The sequence below is a fragment of the Neomonachus schauinslandi genome, chromosome 11 (assembly GCF_002201575.2).
Source record: "Neomonachus schauinslandi chromosome 11, ASM220157v2, whole genome shotgun sequence".
Classification (NCBI taxonomy): domain Eukaryota; kingdom Metazoa; phylum Chordata; class Mammalia; order Carnivora; family Phocidae; genus Neomonachus; species Neomonachus schauinslandi.
The window spans coordinates 51945572-51961636 of NC_058413.1; the positions used below are offsets into that span (position 1 = coordinate 51945572).

A 16065-nucleotide genomic window follows, 5' to 3' on the forward strand; every position below is an offset into this window, starting at 1 on the left:
CATTAGTGCAGTATTTTTTTGTTGTCGTTAACTAATGCAAAAATAAAATACCTTCTTAAACATTGGATATGAACTTTGCTTATTTGAAATGAGTGTAGTTTTTTTTTTTTTTTTAAGATTATATTTTTATTTGACAGAGACACAGCGAGAGAGGGAATACAAGCAGTGGGAGTGGGAGAGGGAGAAGCAGGCCTCCCGCCGAGCAGGGAGCCCGATGCGGGGCTCGATCCCAGGACCTGGAATCATGACCTGAGCCGAAGGCAGCCGCTTAACGACTGAGCCACCCAGGCGCCCCATGAGTGTAGTTTCTTATCTCAAATTAAGACGACTTTGGGATGCCTGCGTTGCTGGGTTGCTGGGTTAAACATCTACCTTCAGCTCAGGTCATGATCCCAGGGCCCTGGGATCAAGTCCCTCATCAGGCTCCTTGCTCAGCGGGGAGCCTGCTTCTCCCTCTGCCTGCCGCTCCCCCTGCTTGTGTGCTCTCTCTCTCTCTGACAAATAAAATCTTTTAAAAAAAAAAGACTTTACACTCCTGCCTCTGTCCAGATTGATTATTTCTTCTGATTGTTTTCAGTTACTTGATTCAAAATCCATTCCACAGCTCAGTATTGATTAGTTCTTTTAGCATAACTATCTGAAAATGAAGCATTCTGTCATATTATTTTGTTTTCAGTGTTGCAACCCTGCTGTTTCTTAGAGCATAAGAGTTAGTATAAAGTCTTATTAGCTGCCCAGGACCTTGGAACTCATCGGGCTTAGATGTAGGCATGAATTTCTGGTCCTGTCACTCAGGAGCTGTGACATCTTGGGCAAGTTTTTAACTGCCCCGAGGTGGGATTTTTGTTTTGTTTTGTTTTTAAAGATTTTATTTATTTGACAGAGAGAGACACAGCGAGAGAGGGAACACAAGCAGGGGGAGTGGGAGAGGGAGAAGCAGGCTCCCCGCAGAGCAGGGAGCCTGATGTGGGGCTCGATCCCAGGACCCTGGGATCATGACCTGAGCTGAAGGCAGAGGCTTAACGACTGAGCCACCCAGGCGCCCCTGGTTTGTTTTTTTAAATGGCCCTCCTCATCAGGGTTGTTGTGAAGAAAAGAAATGCTCTATGTATTTAGCATAATATATATCAAATAAACGTTTTTAAAATGGCAACAATTATTAATCTAAAACTCTTAAAGAAAACAGACTGTTGTATATCTTACATTTTTAATGTAGATTACTTTTTGCAGGGTTTATTTGGAGTGACCCAAGCCTCACAGCCTGGAGGTCTTTTTGGGACAGCTACAAACACCAGCACTGGGACAGCATTTGGAACAGGAACAGGTCTCTTTGGGCAGCCCAACACTGGATTTGGTGCTGTTGGTTCGGTAGGTTTTTACAGTTGACTCTAATTTGAAGATGTGTATACATTGGTTAAAGGAATTTCTAAGAAAGATTTAATTATCTTTCAAGTGTTTTTACTGGATACATTATATGACTTGATACTGATATAACTAAAGCTATTTGGTGCAAAAAAGAATAACCAGGTAACTTCAGTAGGTTAATTTTCAAGTAGTAAGTTCTTTTTTAAACTTCTTTGCCTCAATGCTTACGTACAGTTTACTTCTGATAGCAAAATATCACTCCAGTTGGTTAAATTGAGTCTAAATTGAAGTGCTTTCATTCTTAAAATCGGGTGACTTTTAATTCCTATATCTAACCTCTTTTTGGGGTGATAAGTCAGTATGATACTTGAGAAGTAAACATTCTAAGTTGCTAAAATTGTTGGCGGTCTCATGGTTTTCATGCAATGGAGGCTTAACTGAATTGTGTTCCTTGTTAAGTCATTTAAGTAAACTATTTAGGAGTGCACTTGACCTAAAAATAATAGTAAATTCTGTATGGCCACTTAACTATGTGAGAATTAGTATGAAACAGCCAATCTGTATTATGTACCCATTAAAAAAAGCTTTGAACATGCTGTTGTGGCTAATTAAAAAAAAAGAAAAGAAAAGAAAAATTCCAAAATGTGAATTTCATGGAAATTAAAATCTGTTATTTCCTAATTTTTCTTTGGGCAGCTAATTGAGATGAGAAATTGAGAAAATTATATAATGCTTCAAAAAGTTCTTTTTAATAACCACTTTATTGAGATATAATCCGTATGCCATACAATTCACCCTTTCAAGGCTTATAATTCAGTGGTTTTTAGTTTACCAACAGACTGTGGAACTATCACCATAGTCAATTTTAGAACATACTCATCACCTTAATAAAAAGAAACCTCATACTCATTAGTAGTCACTTTTCATTTCTCCCCAGTTACCTCAGGCTTACTGTCTACAGATTTATCTATTCTGGACATTTTATATAAATGGAATCACATAATGTGTAGTCTTTTGTGACTGATTTCTTTTACTTAGCATATGTTTTGAAGGCTCATCCATGTTCTAACATGTTTAAATTTTTTATTATAACTGTTTATACTGGCAAATTAAATACATGATACTTTTCTGTTACCAGGTAAAGAAATATTTGATTACTTTATTGTTTTCTTTGCCCCACTGTAATACTGTGTTTGCTGAAGGGTTGCCATTAACTTCTTAGGCTAGGAGCATGCTCTATAAAGTTAATCTTGCTCAGATTAGTATACTTTTCTGATAGTCTTTATTCACATTATGCCTATTTTTTCATAAAAGTTATGACATCTCCTCTTGGTTACCTCATCCTCAATCCAGTTTACCTGAGGTAACCTCTATTTGTTGTTTGGAGTGTATCTTTATACTACTTAAAATTTTCCTGTGTTTTATTCTTTTTAGACCCTGTTTGGCAATAACAAGCTTACTACATTTGGAACCAGCACAACCAGTGCTCCTTCATTTGGTACAACCAGTGGCGGGCTCTTTGGTAACAAACCAACCCTGACTTTAGGAACCAATACAAACACTTCCAATTTTGGTACATATAAAAAGCAGGTTTGGCTCTCTTAAAGTTACACTGACTATACCACACATCATTCTCCTGATTCATATGATTGGGAATATTTAAAAATTCTCAGGTAAGCTGTGGCTTGATGTGAGGTACCAGAGGGAAAGATTTAAAATCATGGACTTGGGTTGACATACTTAGAAAAGTTGTAAATTGCCTTACCTCATTATTAGTCTCTTAATTGCCTGCTTTGGATAAAATGGGCCATTCAGCACATGCAGTGGTACCTTGTAGAAAATTGCTTCTCTAATGGAGATAGATTTTTTCCAAAATAAGGAAATAGATTTTCTTTAGATTACCTCACCGGTAGTTGAGAAACCAGAAATGAAACCCATTCGGTTGAAAGAACACATTGTTTTAGGCCAGGTTTCAAACAGGGAAGTAGTGTACAAATGAGATTTGATGATTTTTTTAAATGTTTTTTGTTGTCATTTTTGTTTTGATTCTTAGTTGTTTTTTGAGATTTCATAATTTTTTTTTGAGATTGCGTGATTCTTACTGAAAATTGGAGCTTTCCCTCAAGCTGCAAAAGTATATTTTTGATTGCATGTTCATTTTTAAAAATATGGAAAATACAGATTAGATTGAATAATAATTAAAAAATAACCCTAAACCACTATTCAGAGATATGTTGGAAAAATTAAACTTGTTTAATAGAAACATTATATTATTCTAAATGTCTTTAATAATTTGTGTTAGATAATGAAAGTTCATTTCATGACCAATATCTGTTAAGGATTTTATGTGCCAGATATATTATTAGGCACAGGGACTATTTAGTGTGAAATGAATGAAAAGATGGTTATTGGAGTGCCTGGCTGGCTCAGTTATAGAGTTTTACAGTTTTTCAGTGTTTTTGAATGGTCTTATAGTGTACTAGAGAAAGAGACTACATTAAGAATCTGTTAGAAGGTGATATGTTTTTACAGAAATGCATATGTGAAAGAAATAGGTACCAATTCCTAAATTTTTGCACTTAATTTTATTATTATTTTTAAAGATTTTATTTATTTGATAGAGATCATGAGCAGGGGAAAGGGCAGAGGGAGAAGCAGACTCCCCGCTGAGCAGGGAGCCTGATGTGGGACTCGATCCCAGGACCCTGGGATCATGACCTGAGCTGAAGGTAGACACTTAACCAACCAAGCCACCCAGGCGCCCTTATTTATTTTTTTAATGAAGATTTTATTTATTTATTTATTTATTTGAGAGAAAGAGAGAGGGAGAAGGAAGCTCCCCACTGAGCATGGAGCCTGATGTGCAGCTCTATCCCAGGACCCTAGGATCATGACCTGAGTTGAAGGCAGACGCTTAATCGACTGAGCCACCCAGGCGTCCCCGATTTGATTTTTTAAAAGATTTATGTATTTATTTTAGAGAGAGAGCACGAGCGCGGGGAGAAGGGTGTTGAGGTAGAGGGAGAGAGAGTCCCCAAGCAGACTCTGTGCTGAGCGACCCAGAGATCATGACCTGAAGTGGAACCAAGAGTTCACGCTTAACTAACTGCACCACCCAGGTGCCCCTTTAATTTGATTTTTTTAACCTTTTTTGTTGTGTTGCTCACTCCTAGTAGTGATTATCATTTCAACTATTAATTCTTTTTGATTATGAAAGAGTGGTTTTGAGGCATTGGGCTTGGTTAGCATGGGTATCTATTTTGAGTACTTGTTTATTTTATAAAATTAAGGTGGGAAAGATACTTAAAGGTTAAATTAGAGTTTTTCAATCTTTTTTCATCACTGTCACTCCTTCCCCCAAAAGCTTTGTAATCATCTTCTTACCCTGTGAGATTTTAATACCACATGTGTTCTGTTATATCTGTTTATGTACTGTGGCCCTTTGGAGGGCCATAAGCCATTGTATAGCTATGATTCATTTAGCCCCTCAAGAACCAATTTTCCCTTCCTTTGAAAATGCGTGTTTTTTTGGTGCATGCTTCATGCTCAGAAAAAAACCAAACATTGTTTTTAGGTGGGTGCTTATATAGGCTAAAGTGATAAAATGGGTTAGACTTCTGAAATATACTTGATGTTCTTCATCATTGCAAATTTCTGATTTGTTTGGAGATTTTGTTGTTGTTGTATAAATACATTTATATTCATGTTTGATGGTTTGAAAGTGAAAGATTTCATTTTTATCCAATATGCCTCACTAGCTTATGTGATGAATCTTAATTGTCCTAATTTTTTTTCCTTTTTTAATCCCCAGTTTTGACCTAGTGCCTGGCGTAGAATAGGTACTCACTAAAACTTGGTTAAATGAATTAATGAGTGAATAAATGGGGCCCTAAGAGTAAGGATTCCTTCTAAGTCAGATGGGGGTTGCATGGTAGCAAGTTTTGTTCTACTCTTGGGTGAATTTAACATCCCATTACTACCCTTGAGGGATCCTATCTAAGTAAGGCTTTCTTTGATATTCTTGTTTTCTTGGGAAGCTGTCAACTTTGAGTTTGTGGACAGAGTCTTCTGATTTGGAAATAAGCCATATAACAAATCTGGAAATGGGATAAGATTATACAGAGATTTAGAGCATCATTATATTATTGTTAGTCACACATCCATTATAGGATTTTGTTTCATTTGGCTGCTGATTAATTCACAGAGTTAAAGGTTGGGGTACCTGCTGCTACAGTTGGTGTTGTGAGATCCTTAAGTCATTCTTTAGAGTCATCAGCTTATTTTCTTAGTAAATGATTATTCCTGGGAGGGATGGGTTTAAGAATAAATGAGTATAAGATAGTGTCTGAATTTCCGAATGAATGGAGGAGTAGAATTGTTTCAGGAGAGGAATTACAGACAGTATGTCAGCACTTGCGAGCAACAGTTTAAAAAGCTTTTTAGTTTGATGTAGTCCCAGTTGTTTCTTTCTGCTTTTGTTGCCTTTGCTTTTGGTGTCACATCCAAAAAATCATTGCCAAGACAGATTTTTTTTTTTAATTAACATACAATGTATTATTTGTTTCAGGGGTACAGGTCTGTGATTCATCAGTCTTACACAATTCACAGCGCTCACCATAGTACATACCCTCCCCAGTGTCCATCACCCAGCCACCCCATCCCTCCCACCCCTCTCCACTCCAGCAACCCTCAGTTTGTTTCCTGAGATTAAGAGTCTCTTATGGTTTGCCTCCCTCTCTGGTTTCGGCCAAGACAGATATTAAGGAGCTTAATGCCCATGTTTTCTTCTAGGGGTTTTATACTTTCAACGTCTTAGAGTTCAAGTCTTTAATTTTTATTTATGGTCTAAGATGGTGGTCCAGTTTCATTCTTTTGCTGTCCAGTTTTCCCAGCACCATTAATTGGAGAGACTGTCCTTCCCTATTGTATATGCTTAACTCCTTTGTTGTAAATTAATTGACCATTAATTAATCATCCTTAATTTTCATTTAAAAATTGTTTTGAAATAACAGTTGATCAACTTTTGTCAGTTAGAATCGGAGGAAATGTGTGGTATAAACAGTGTAAGTTGGGACTTATTTCCCTCATGTGGGTTTGAGGTAGCTCACAAATATTTTCTGCTGTTTACTGGGCTGGAAGATCCTTTCTGGTTAAATTTTAACTCAAAAAGAAAAAGAGTATCTCCAAGTACATTTTTTCTGGTTTTTTTTCCTTCTTTAAAAAAAATTGTGCTTGAGTAGCAGTACTCCCATTTTGTGGCATAGCTATTAATTAGCACAATTGAAGAAAATTTTTAGTGAATGTATGATTTAAAATGTGTCAGATTATGTCAGATTCCATGCATTTTTAAGTGACATTAGAAATATGTTTTCAAACTGTTTAAATTCTTTGCTTTCATTGAGATAATCCAGATATTGGCATGACTGACTATAACATTCTTAGTTGGTGATAATGTCCTATATTTCAGGATACTCTCTTTACTCTGTTATCTTTCGTACTTGATCCCCTCCATGATACCTTTTAAAAAGACTTCTGAGTGTTCCATGAACAAGGTTTGCTGGCCAGTGATTGATTTTTTTTTTCCCCCCTCCTATCAAGAGATTAATGATGGGACGCCTGGCTGGCTCAGTCAGTAGAGCATGCAACTCTTTTTCTTTTATAAAGATTTATTTATTTATTTTAGAGAGAGAGCGCGTGCGCGCATGTGCACTCCAGTGAGTTGGGGGAGGAGCAGAGGGAGAGAATCCTCAAGCAAACTCCCCTCCAAGTGCGGAGCCCAATGCAGGGCTTGATCCCACAACCCATGAGATGACCTGAGCCGAAACGAAGAGTCAGATGCTCAACTGACTGAGCCACCCAGGTGCCCCTGGAGCATGCAGCTCTTGATCTCGGGGTCTTGAGTTCGAGCCCAGTGTTGGGTGTAGAGATTCTTTAATGATTAAAATCTGTATTTTAAAAAAAAAAGATTAATGATATGCTGATTGGATGTTTTGTTGATATTTAGCTACAAAAGGAGTGCAGAAACTTCGTGGACATATCTGAACAAAAGGGAAATAATAGCAATAATGCAGTAGAGGTGTCTTTTGGTGAAACCTGTGGATTTTCAAGGGGAATCATAGTATTTTCTCTAGATGGGAGGTCATAGTGAAGGAGGATGATTTCTTTAACTCTCCATCATCTCTGATAATGAAACAGTTCAACCCAAGAAAAGTTATTTATAGATTATTTTCTCTTTTAATATCAGCTAGTTAAGTCCTTGAGTGCTCCTGTGAGTTGATTGAGTATGACACCATTCAAGTTCCAATGTGTGATCAGCCAGCCACACATTACTGCCCATACAAGGTTCATCTGTTCAAAACCAAAGCTACTGTGGAGATTTTTTTTTTTTTTTAAAGATTTTATCCATTCATTTGACACAGAGAGAGCTAGAGGAGGAACACAAGCAGGGGGAGTGGGAGAGGGAGAAGCAGGCTTTCTGCTGAGAGCAGGGAGCCTGATGTGGGACTTGATCCCAGGACCCTGGGAGCATGACCTGAGCTGAAGGCAGACGCCTAACGACTGAGCCACCCAGGCGCCCTACTGTAGAGATTTTTATAGGTAAATTTCTATTAGCAAGAACCTTTAGCTTCAGTAAAGTGTCTTTGAGATTGTCTTATTTTTAATATATATATATTAAGGTTTATTTATTTAATCTCTACCCATTGTGGGGCTAAAATTCACGACGCTGAGATCAAGAGCCACGTGCTCTACTGACTGAGCCAGTTAGGCACCCCGACTATCTTATTTTTAGTGAAAGTTTGAGGGAATGCATTTTTCTTCCATTAATTAGACATGAAAAATAGGTTTGAGGCTCTGAGTCTTACAAAGGGATTGTATATGCTCAAGCACAATCACTTTAATGGATGTTATCCGGTATTGAATATTTCAAGTCTGAAACATAAATAGGAAGATTTTGGGGTCTGTTTATAGGCATCAAAATTAAAATTCTTTAAAAAGGTTAAGTTAGCTTACCATTTACAATTTCTAAATATTAACTGACAGGATGCAAAGCTTAGAGTCAGACTGCCTTTTTAAAAATTCCCTTGTATAGGAAATTGAGAGTTGTGTTAACAGTACAGTCCACTCATCTTTTGTCCTTCTAGGTTTTGGCACAAACACCAGTGGGAGTAGTATTTTTGGAAGTAAACCAGGACCTGGGACTCTGGGAACTGGGCTTGGTGCAGGATTTGGAACAGGTAAGGAACTGTACCATGAGATTTAGGAAGTGACACAGCTTGGCTTTCTAATTGCTGGAACTTAGGACCTCTGTTTGATCATATGCCTGGGAATAAGAGGACTAGATTTGCATTTTCACAAATGGACTTATAAAACATTCCCAGCAGTTTTGCTTTACCAGGTTTTAAAACATTTGGACGTTTTATCTTAAAAGTTATATGCTCCCTTTCTATAAAATGTTTTTCTTCTGATAGTCCTAGTCTATCTGGGATTTTTAGTATTTAACGTGAAACTTGTCAATATGATGGCATTATTAACTTTCAGTTCCCTTGTGCTGCCTTTGTAACAGGAAGGCATTTGAGACTTTGAACTGTTAATCAAGTAAGCTTTATTACCCTTATAGTAAGAGAGAGCAGTAAGAGCATTAGTTGAAGTAATTAGCAAATACTCTGAGGTTTTAATAAGGTCTGTGCATACTTCTCAATTCTTTCCACCTTGATGTAGAGCTGTCATACCTTTGTCTCTGTTCCTACTATTGATAATTTATTTTTTAGTGCCTTTGAAGATATTGACCCTTCTGCCTACCAAACTGTTTTAAGCAATATGAGAGTGGTAGTGGTCATAAATGAATAACAGCATGTACAGTTCCAACAAGGTTGTTAAAGCATATAGTTTTGTCTATTTCCCAAGTCATCTGACCATGGGTGTGTGGTCATTTAGTTGCAAACCATTTATTTCCATGGTCTCTGCTTCCACTATCCAGTTATCTGTTGTCTTTGCTACTGTGCTCTGATCACTTATCTTTCATCTCTCTCTCTCTCTCTCTCTTTTTTTTTTTAAGATTTTACTACTCAACAATCTCTATACCCAGTGTGGGGCTTGAACCCACAACCCTGAGATCAAGAGTTGTATGCTCCACCAACTCAGCCAGCCGGGCGCCCCTGTCCTTTCCTTTTTAATAGAACCTCATTTTATACTCTATGAACTATTTCCTTCCATTTTCTTTTTTAAATAAAAGATATAAGTGTTTTAAAAAAAATTCAACAATACGGAAGTATGATAAGTCAACGTATTATCAGTTGTGAAGTAACAGCTATTTAAAGTTTGGCGTGTTCTTGTCAGACTCCTTTACATTTTATACATTTTTTTCATTTTATACGTTTTTCAAATGTGTACAAACACATACAGTTGTACATGTGTGTTTTATGTATTTTCTATTATCTTCTTAAATAGAAACCATATCCTACATGAGTGGTTTTTTTAAACCAAAGGCTGAGGTACGTTAGTTGGATGTAATAGTTATATAGTGGGCTGCAAACAGCATTTAAGGAAAAAAATAATAGAATGGGAAACTCATTTACAAAGTAAGGTTAACTATCATTTAATTTTTGTTTTAGTTATGTGTGTGTGTGTGTGTGTTATGGGTCTCCGTGTATTTCATATTGTGTGCTACAGTCAAAAATGTTTCAAACTGAAAGCAACTGCCTTACATGGTATTCTGTATTTCATTTTTTCATTTCCCATGACATTTTGGGCATATAGTTTTTTCTTTGGTCAGTATATATATAGATCTGACTTACTCTTTAAAAATAACTGTTCGGTATTCCATTGTGTATATATGTGCGTATATACACATGACACATAAATACATACACATAACATAATTCAGTTTTCCCCTTTTAGTAGACGTTTGAGTTATTTGATATTAGCAATGCAATAGTGAAGATCTTTGTTACATAATTTTGTATGTGTTAGTATTACTGTGGGATTGATAGTTGGAATTGGGTCAGAAGATACACACGTTTTGAATTTTGGTCAGTCTTGCTAATTTGCCTTCCAAAAAGAATGCCAATATGAATTTTTGCTCTCATTGTATTAAAGTGCTCATTTTCCCCATACTTTTCCATATTGTTGGACTTTTTCATCTTTAAATGCATGATAGTGGAAATTGGTGTATTCTGATTTGCACTTCACTCATTACTGATGAAGGATACTCTTATGTATGTTTACTGGCCATTTGAATCTTAATTCCTTATTCATAATATTTGATCATTGTTTCTTCATCTATTTTTGAGACAGCTTTATATATTGTGGATATTAACTCTTTTGGGTTGTGTGGTAGAATTTTATTTGAACTTTTTAACTTATCCAAATTCTATCCTATATATTTTACAAGAAATAAAAATTAAAAAGCTGTAGTTTTTTGTGTAGTGTGAACCCTAAACTTAAGCAGAATATGTCATCTGACATCAGTGTTCTTTTCTAATCCTGGAGGTAAAATTAGCTTTGGCGTGGGCAAATTACAAGCTTTTTCAAGGGTAGTTTTGACCCTAGACAGTTTGTGAACCATAAACCTAAAGCTCAGGTAAGATGCTACTTTAATGTCTGTTACAGATATTTCCACCAAGTGTTTAAGTTTACCATTTAATTTTATGGTATCGTCATGTTCAAGTTTTATTTTTTATTTTACTTTTTTTTAAGATTTTATTTATTTATTTGACAGAGAGAGACACAGTGAGAGAGGGAACACAAGCAGGGGAAGTGGGAGAGGGAGAAGCAGGCTTCCCGCTGAGCAGGGAGCCCGATGCGGGGCTCGATCCCAGGACCCTGGGATCATGACCTGAGCCGAAGGCAGACGCTTAACAACTGAGCCACCCAGGCGCTCCACATGTTTTATTTTTATGTGGTTAAAGTTGTCATTCTTTCCTTTTTGGCTTCTAGGTCTTGCAGGTTATTAGCAGTGCCTTCTCCTATAGTCCGAAGTTATATAATGCCGTATAGCTTTTTCTAATGCTATCATCATCTCTTCCACGATAATGTAATTTCTCAGCCTTTTTATTTATTTGAATATGTTCAGTTTTCCTTAAGTAGTTCTACCTCAGAGACAACAGATAACATTTTTACTGCTGTAATATATCCCTCATTCATGCTTTGTTTGTATAAACTAAAACCCAAATACAATCAGTAAAGAATTTTACACCTCCAACCTTAGCAGCAATAGATCATGTAGGGAAATGAAAGTTCTGTGAACCACCATGCATACACTGGTGGAATTCTTTGATGGTCACCTCTGCTAAAGTAGACTTTAGGCTTTGAGAGCAGTGTGTCTTGAGATGTTATATGTAAATACCCACATTCATGAACTCTGCATTTCATGGTATCACAAGTAGAATAGCACTGTAGCTTTGGGTGATGTCTTTTTGGGGCACTAGCTAAGTGGGTGTTCTGTGCACCTTTTTTTTGAGTGATGGAGATTCATACTCCTTTTATTTTGAGTGATAGAGATTCAGACTCCTACCTCAGCAAAAGTAAAATTTCCTATAAGAAATTTTCCTATAAAACATTTTATGTTATTCTTTGGTGTATGATATTTTCCCACCTGATGTGCTCGGACTAAGGAACATTCATTAAATCATGGGAGTATAAGTTTCTGATTTGACAGTGATATTGACTGTCATTGGCACTATCAATAGTATGGCATTTTCTCGGTAGTTACGTGGTAATATTAAGAAATTTTAGTTCTTAAAAATTTTCCATGAAGTAATAAGTTTAAGGGTACATCTAGTAAAGTTCATTGTTGCTAAGGTATATGCAGAAAAATTTACCCAAAATAATAGATACCATAAATAAAATTAAATTTTAATGTTTATTAGAAGATCTCAAAAGGAATATAACCATTTTCGCTTTTCTCTTGAGTATCCTTGGAGTTTCTAGGGCCACTATTACCATGGTGCTCCCCATATATCTGCCTTATGATTCCTACAACTAATTATAAATACACCACATTTTATAAATTGACATTATCTTCCATCAGAGTGTCCCTTAACTTGTGGACTATTAGTAGGTCCTTTCATTAAACATAAAAATCCATTTACATAATAGGAGATAGCTCTGGATAAAATGCGTATTTTTCCGTTAATAAATTGCAACAGTATGCAGACAGGTCACTTTATGACAGTCTCTTTCCAGGTCACCTGAACCTCCCAATGCCTTTTTTATTCTTTTTTGGCTTATTGAAGTAACAGTGTTTTTTAGACTTTCATGGTTCTTCATCAAGGACTGCTACAAAGGTGAGGGAAATACACACCCATCCAGATGAGAAATTTTTGTCCATTTTATTTTTTTATTTTTTTAAAAAGATTTCATTTATTTGTTTGTCAGAGAGAGAGAGAGTGTGCACAACAGGGGGAGCAAGCAGAGAGAAAAGCGGGCTCCCCACTGAGCAAGGATCCTGATGCTGGACTTGATCCCACCTGGGATCATGACCTGAGCCAAAGGCAGATGCTTAACTGACTGAGCTACTCAGGCGTCCCTGTCTGTTTTATATATTTGGGTTTCTTCTAAGTTTTTGTTCAGGGGGTAAAGAGGTATTTGTTACCTGGAAAAATAAAGAATTCTGAAATTTGTGCTGTAAACTATGTCCTTCAAGGAAGTAATTTCAGTTTTTCTTGGAATTTTCACCAATTTCTAATGGTTTGCAACTTTATTTTATTTATTTATTTATTTATTTATTTATTTATTTATTTATTTATTTATTTATTAAAGATTTTATTTATTTGTATGACAGAGAGAGACACAGCGAGAGAGGGAACACAAGCAGGGATAGCGGGAGAGGGAGAAGCAGGCTTCCCGCTGAGCGGGGAGCCTGATGCGGGGCTCGATCCCAGGACCCTGGGATCATGACCTGAGCCAAAGGCAGACGCTTAACGACTGAGCCACCCAGGTGCCCCTGGTTTGCAACTTTAAAAGGAGTCTTATTTCCTATTCTAAAGCTGGGCTTTGGGGGAAATAATCCCTTCGCTACATTGTTGTCTTCTTGTTATTAATGAGGTTATACAGTTAAGGAATGTTTTGTCCATTCAGTAGTTACCCTCACTAATTTATATTGTATGGATTCTCTGAGTATAGACTTCCTGTCTTTTTTTTTTTTATCGTAAAGCAGTTCGTGTTCGATTTTTTTTTTTTAAGATTTTACTTATTTTAGAAAGAGTGCAAGCAGGTGCAGAGGGAGAGGGAGAGAGAATCTCAAGCAGGCTCCACACTGAATGCAGAGCCCAGTGGGGGGGTTCGATTTCACAACTCTGAGATCATGACCTGAGCTGTGAAATCAAGTGTCGGAAGCTTAACTGACTGAGCCACCCAGGTGTCCCTCGATATTTTTGACCTCTAAGTATTATATCTTTGAAATGATTTTATCGCTCAAGATGCATTGTTGGCGTTAAAAGGAACTTTAGATCTTGTAAATTGCCAGTAACTTTTTGAGGAGGAGGTGATGGAAATTTTTAAAAAATTTTTATGCCAATAATTTATTCTAAATAAATTTGTCCCATTTTCACTGCCACAACAAGATCCATAAGCAAGATTCATTAGGCTTTAAAACATAAGTTTCTGCAGTGGGTTTCCCCTTGGTGAAAATAAGTTTTTATTCCATCTGGTCTGATTCATGATGAAACTTGAGTCTGCTCGGTAAGCACATCACAAGGCATTTAGCTTTTCTTTTCTTTTTTTTTTTAAGTTTTATTATTTAAGTAATCTCTGTACTCCAAGTGGGACTCTAACTCATGACCACAAGATCACGAATTGCACTCTCTTCTAACTAAGCCAACCAGGTGCCCCCATTTAGCTTTTTATAAAACAAAATGTTTGTCTTGGTGTAGTTTGCATGAGATGGTATATTTGAAAGTATTACTTTTGCTGTTCAAAGAAGATGTATTGGGTTTGGTTTTCTATAGTTTAGCCTATAAGTTAGTCAAAAAGATGACATTGTGTTTGGTTCATCTTCATATTTTGACTTGGAAATACTGAGATTTAAGGAGACTTGATTATTTTTTAATTCTTTCAAACTCTATTTCTATAGTGTAGCAGTTAAGAACCCTGATTGTATTGTCAGATGCACCTATGTTTGAACCTCATTTTCACCATTTACTACATTTGTGACATTGAACTGATTACTAAACCCTCAGTTTTCTCATCTGTTAAATGTGGATATTTCCTACTTCAGGCTTATGAAGATTAAGTGAGATACTAGCTAATATTTAATGAGTATTAGTATCTACCAGTCCTCTTGTAAATACTTAATATGTGTGTTTATTCATTTTAACCTTAGGATAGATATCTGTGTATTACTATCTCATGTTATAGTTGAGGAAACTGAAGCACAGTGAGGTTAAGTATTTTGCCTCTGATGTATATAATGTACTCAGCACAGTACCTGGCAATAATTAGCATTTACTGTATTACATACTCTTGTTGAAATGAGTGGTCATTATGAAGTTTCCAAATGTATTATATTTTTAAGTAACTGACCTCTGGCATAACATTCAAAGGATCTCCTGTGGCGCTTTTTCTTTCCTCTTGTCTCCATAGCTCTTGGTGCTGGACAGGCATCTTTGTTTGGGAACAACCAACCTAAGATCGGAGGGCCTCTTGGTACAGGAGCCTTTGGGGCCCCTGGATTTAATACTACGACAGCCACTTTGGGCTTTGGAGCCCCCCAGGCCCCAGTAGGTAAGTGTGAGTCACTTTAGAAGGCTTTACTCAGTTTATTTCTTGCTAATACTTGACTTGGTGACCTGATTTTCCTCCCAGTCCATCCCACCCCTACCAAAGCAGTACACAGACGCACATCATTAAACAGTCATGTGGTGCAGAAGGGCTTGTGATGGATCCTGGCCTTTTCCACTTCCCCACTCCCATGCCTTGTCCCCTAAAGAGACTGCTTTGTTATGGCCACTTTGTTTCCTGGTATATAGTTAAGTTCCTATCTCTAAATGATGTGCTTATATTGCTTTGTTTTGCTTTACTTATTAAGTCTTAAATAAATTTAACTTGTTAATGGTAGATGAGAAATAGAGCTCACTTATCACCTACTTCTGTGTTCTTTATTCACTTCTCCTAATATAGCTATGTTACTAAATACCCTAAGTTTAGTTTTATCTACTGCAGTGTTTTTCATACTTCGTTCATTTGAATACCCTTTCCTAGTTTTTGCCCTCTCTGCCTCCTACGTCTGTCATTATTTTTAAATTAAAATTAACTTTTTAGCTTAAATACCTTTTTAAAAGAAATCTGTTCTGTTGCAGATAAAAAACTGTTACCACCTGGCATAAATAAGAGTAACTGAGTGAATTAGAGAGAGCAAGAGAAAGATGTACCATGAAGTTCATCTCCCATACTATCATGATCCATGTACCACATTTGGATAAGCTTTTTGCAAATTTAAGCCGTGTCCCTACATACTTTTTCTTGTTCTGTCAACTGAGAGTATTTCTTGAGTCCTCTTGATCAAGTAAGGGTATTAGTGCCCTTTCTTACACTTCTTTTTTCCTCATTTCTTCTTTTGCCATCTTTATATTTTCATATTGAAAGTGATGATAATGTATTCTGTCCTATAATTATTACCGTCATCTTTTCTCTGATTAAAGAATAATTTAAAAGTTGTAAAGGTGAACACAGCATATTATTGCAACTATGAAAACATTGCTG

The 16065-nt window shown here is 36.5% G+C and overlaps 1 protein-coding gene across 4 annotated transcripts in view; it reads left to right on the forward strand.

Annotated features, from left to right (window-relative positions):
* Positions 1-16065, forward strand: part of NUP98 (nucleoporin 98 and 96 precursor) — a 119958-nt gene that overhangs the window by 31318 nt on the left and 72575 nt on the right. For 2 of the 4 annotated variants that reach the window (XM_021704647.2, XM_021704644.2), the window contains 4 exons: positions 1231-1368; positions 2800-2938; positions 8508-8600; positions 14947-15087. In XM_021704647.2, the coding sequence (XP_021560322.1) occupies positions 1231-1368; positions 2800-2938; positions 8508-8600; positions 14947-15087 (511 nt within the window). The remainder of the gene's footprint in view (positions 1-1230; positions 1369-2799; positions 2939-8507; positions 8601-14946; positions 15088-16065) is intronic. The other 2 variants (XM_021704645.2, XM_021704646.2) reach the window with 1 other exon arrangement.